Source organism: Orycteropus afer, unplaced genomic scaffold (assembly GCF_000298275.1).
Source record: "Orycteropus afer afer isolate SDZICR_OR568_19922 unplaced genomic scaffold, OryAfe1.0 scaffold00157, whole genome shotgun sequence".
In the NCBI taxonomy this organism is placed as follows: domain Eukaryota; kingdom Metazoa; phylum Chordata; class Mammalia; order Tubulidentata; family Orycteropodidae; genus Orycteropus; species Orycteropus afer.
This window is the reverse complement of record NW_006921744.1, coordinates 659,197-661,903: the sequence shown is the minus strand read 5'-3', so window position 1 is coordinate 661,903 and position 2,707 is coordinate 659,197. Positions and strand designations below refer to the sequence as shown.

The window sequence follows — 2,707 nt, the reverse complement described above, 5'->3', positions numbered from 1 at the left end:
CAAGGACTTTCTGAAGGACTTATTCCTGTTTTCTTTACTACATCTTATACATACTTACACAAATTACTTAGTAATCTGTGAAGTGGTTTTTAACATATTAGGAATTCAGTAACTATTTGTTGAATGAATGAACTACCTATGCAAATAGATCTACTACTTCAATTTGTGCTTTTTCTTCAATAAATTTTATTTTTTTCAAGTAAGAACAATAGTAAACATATTAAAGTTCTCCTTTTGTTTAGATCATAAGCCTATAGAACAGTGATTGTTACAAATACTATTCATTATAGCTAATAAATTAATGTGCATTTTATCAATCTAGTATTACTAGAAAAATCCTTTCATGTTATAGAACTAATTCTAATATAATAATTAATTGGACTTTAATCATCTGCAACATGGACAGGAAAATGGGGCTGGACTCCTAGGTTTGTATTTATTTTGCCTATCAACAAATTCCTATCTCGCGGCCTCACTACCCAACTCCCAACACACATATTTTTTTAAAACATTGCTAAAAATAGCAGCTGTAACATCTCTCAATCTTCTTGTTAATTTGAATCTGAAAATATATTCAGGATCCAAATTTAGACAAGGGACCTTCAAGCAGTAAACAAAAATCACTTAGAAGATTTTACAAATGGAAACAGGTTCATGGATCAGAGAACAAAACAAAACTTTGTTCTTAAAGCAAGCTCTTTAGGACACATGATAAAACTCAAAGTGGAGCAATCTTAAACCCCAAGTAAAGTTCCAGAACCACACCAAAATGACACAGCTTTTAAATCAGAGATTTTCAGGAAAACTGTAATAGAGATCCCTTTTCAGGGTTTAATTATGCTAAATATCATTCCTATCAAAAGTGGAAGGTGGTGAGGTTTCAAATAAGTAAATCTGTAATGGTATTTGGCCTAAACAGATAATGCAAATTCCATTAACACCTATAAGAAAGTTGGTTTTACTGATCACTTTGTTCAAGTCTTAGGTATGAGATCTGATGATTTAGCAGCTATAAATTATGAGGCAAGACTATATTGAATATGTCGTTGTTTTCTTCCTATGAGTCAACATTTATAGAGGGAAAGGAAAGGGGAACAACTTAAAGTTATGTCTCAAATTATTCCTTGAAAAGATGAAACATCACTGGGTAAGTGGTGGAGATTCTAATCTATAAGACATCTCCTCTATTCCAACTTCTCTTTTGTTATTATCTTTTCACCAGGAGCTCTGGTAGCGTAGTGCCTAAGGCACTTGACTGCTGAAGGCTGGCAGGTCAAACCCACCAGCCACTCCTCGGAAGGAAGGTTGGACAATCTACTTCCATAGTGATACCACCTCGGAAACCCAAGGAGGGATTGTTATGAGTCAGGTCTGATTTGATGGCACATAACAACAACAACTCTGTGTTTAAATCTGAAGAGACACCTTGGGAAAACTAGAAATTTATCTTTATATGATTATTGTTTCAGTAACAATTTCATTTAGCTCATGTGAAACTGAAGAGTACTTTGATACACCATGAAGTTAAAACAGCCTTCACAGGACAAGCCCACAAACAAAAGCCTCAAAACAATCTTAACTACTCCCTCACAGTAACGGAGCTAGCAACTGCTGCAGCACTTCATCAAGCCCCAAGAGTGGTGTCTTACTTCATGGTGGGCCCTCTGAGTCTCTCACAACCATGAGCCATCACAACTCCTGGTATCTTGATGTGACCTGGAGGACTTGCCTCTACCTTCTCAAGGTCTCCAAGGTTCAGAAGTTCCTTTCATCAAAAAAAGCTACAGCAGACTTCTCACCCTTTTCCAATGTTCCAGCCCAAATGTAAGAAAAGTCATATTTAAAATACACATATCTGGAAACAATAGTTGCTGTAAGTGGGTTCAAAGCTGTACAGCCTTCACATAAGCCTACACAGAAAACTGTGCCTCAGAGTGAAAACAAAATGACCTGATTTTATTTATTACCTGCAGAATTACATCACCCATGGGGCACAAATGGGACACATAATCCACAGTGCCCCAGAGCACTCACACAGAACGCACAGCCTTCCATTTCAGTTCTTAAAGGCTCCACATTTACTGGCTTTAGCAATGAACTCCTTTAGCAAGGGGCCATCCATTTGCCAAAATGCTGCAGTCTGTGTAACTTCTGTCAAATGATTGACGCAAAACTTAAAGCAGAATTCTTCTAAGTCCTGGACACACAACAAAAATAAAAACAAGAAGAGTGCTTTTTAAAAATTAATTTTGATTGAATTACTTCTCACCCTCCCCTAGAAAAGACATTTAGAGGCTAGAAACCTCAGAGCAGGCAAACAAGTAGCCACATGTCGTATGTGTCAGAAAAAACACAGTAAAAGGCAATGATTCCCTGACTCAAGTCTGATCTTCAACACACACACAGTCGATGGGGAAAAAGTCTCCTCCATGGTTATCAGATAGTCCAGTCATACTCACCACCACCTGTCTGTCAGTTTGTTGTACTGTGGTGGCTTCTGTGTTGCTGTGAGGCTGGAGGCTATGCCACTGGTATTTCTTTCTTTTCTTTTTTATTGTGATTTGGGTGAAGATTTACAGAGCAAATTCACCTTCCATACAGCAGTTCACTTTGTCTCATGTCATTGACCACAGTTTAAGACAATGCAACAGCTCCCCTCCCACTTCCTCCCCATAGTTACCTCTTCCCAGTGTCCATCCCTCCATAC

The 2,707-nt window shown here is 37.8% G+C and overlaps 1 protein-coding gene across 1 annotated transcript in view; it reads right to left on the bottom strand.

Moving 5' to 3' along the window:
- Positions 1–2,056: 2,056 nt before the first annotated feature.
- The window catches only part of RCBTB1 (RCC1 and BTB domain containing protein 1), a 56,635-nt gene continuing 55,984 nt past the window's right edge, over positions 2,057–2,707 (bottom strand). Inside the window, exon 11 of the mRNA XM_007946348.2 lies at positions 2,057–2,197. Within this exon, the coding sequence (XP_007944539.1) occupies positions 2,057–2,197 (141 nt within the window). The remainder of the gene's footprint in view (positions 2,198–2,707) is intronic.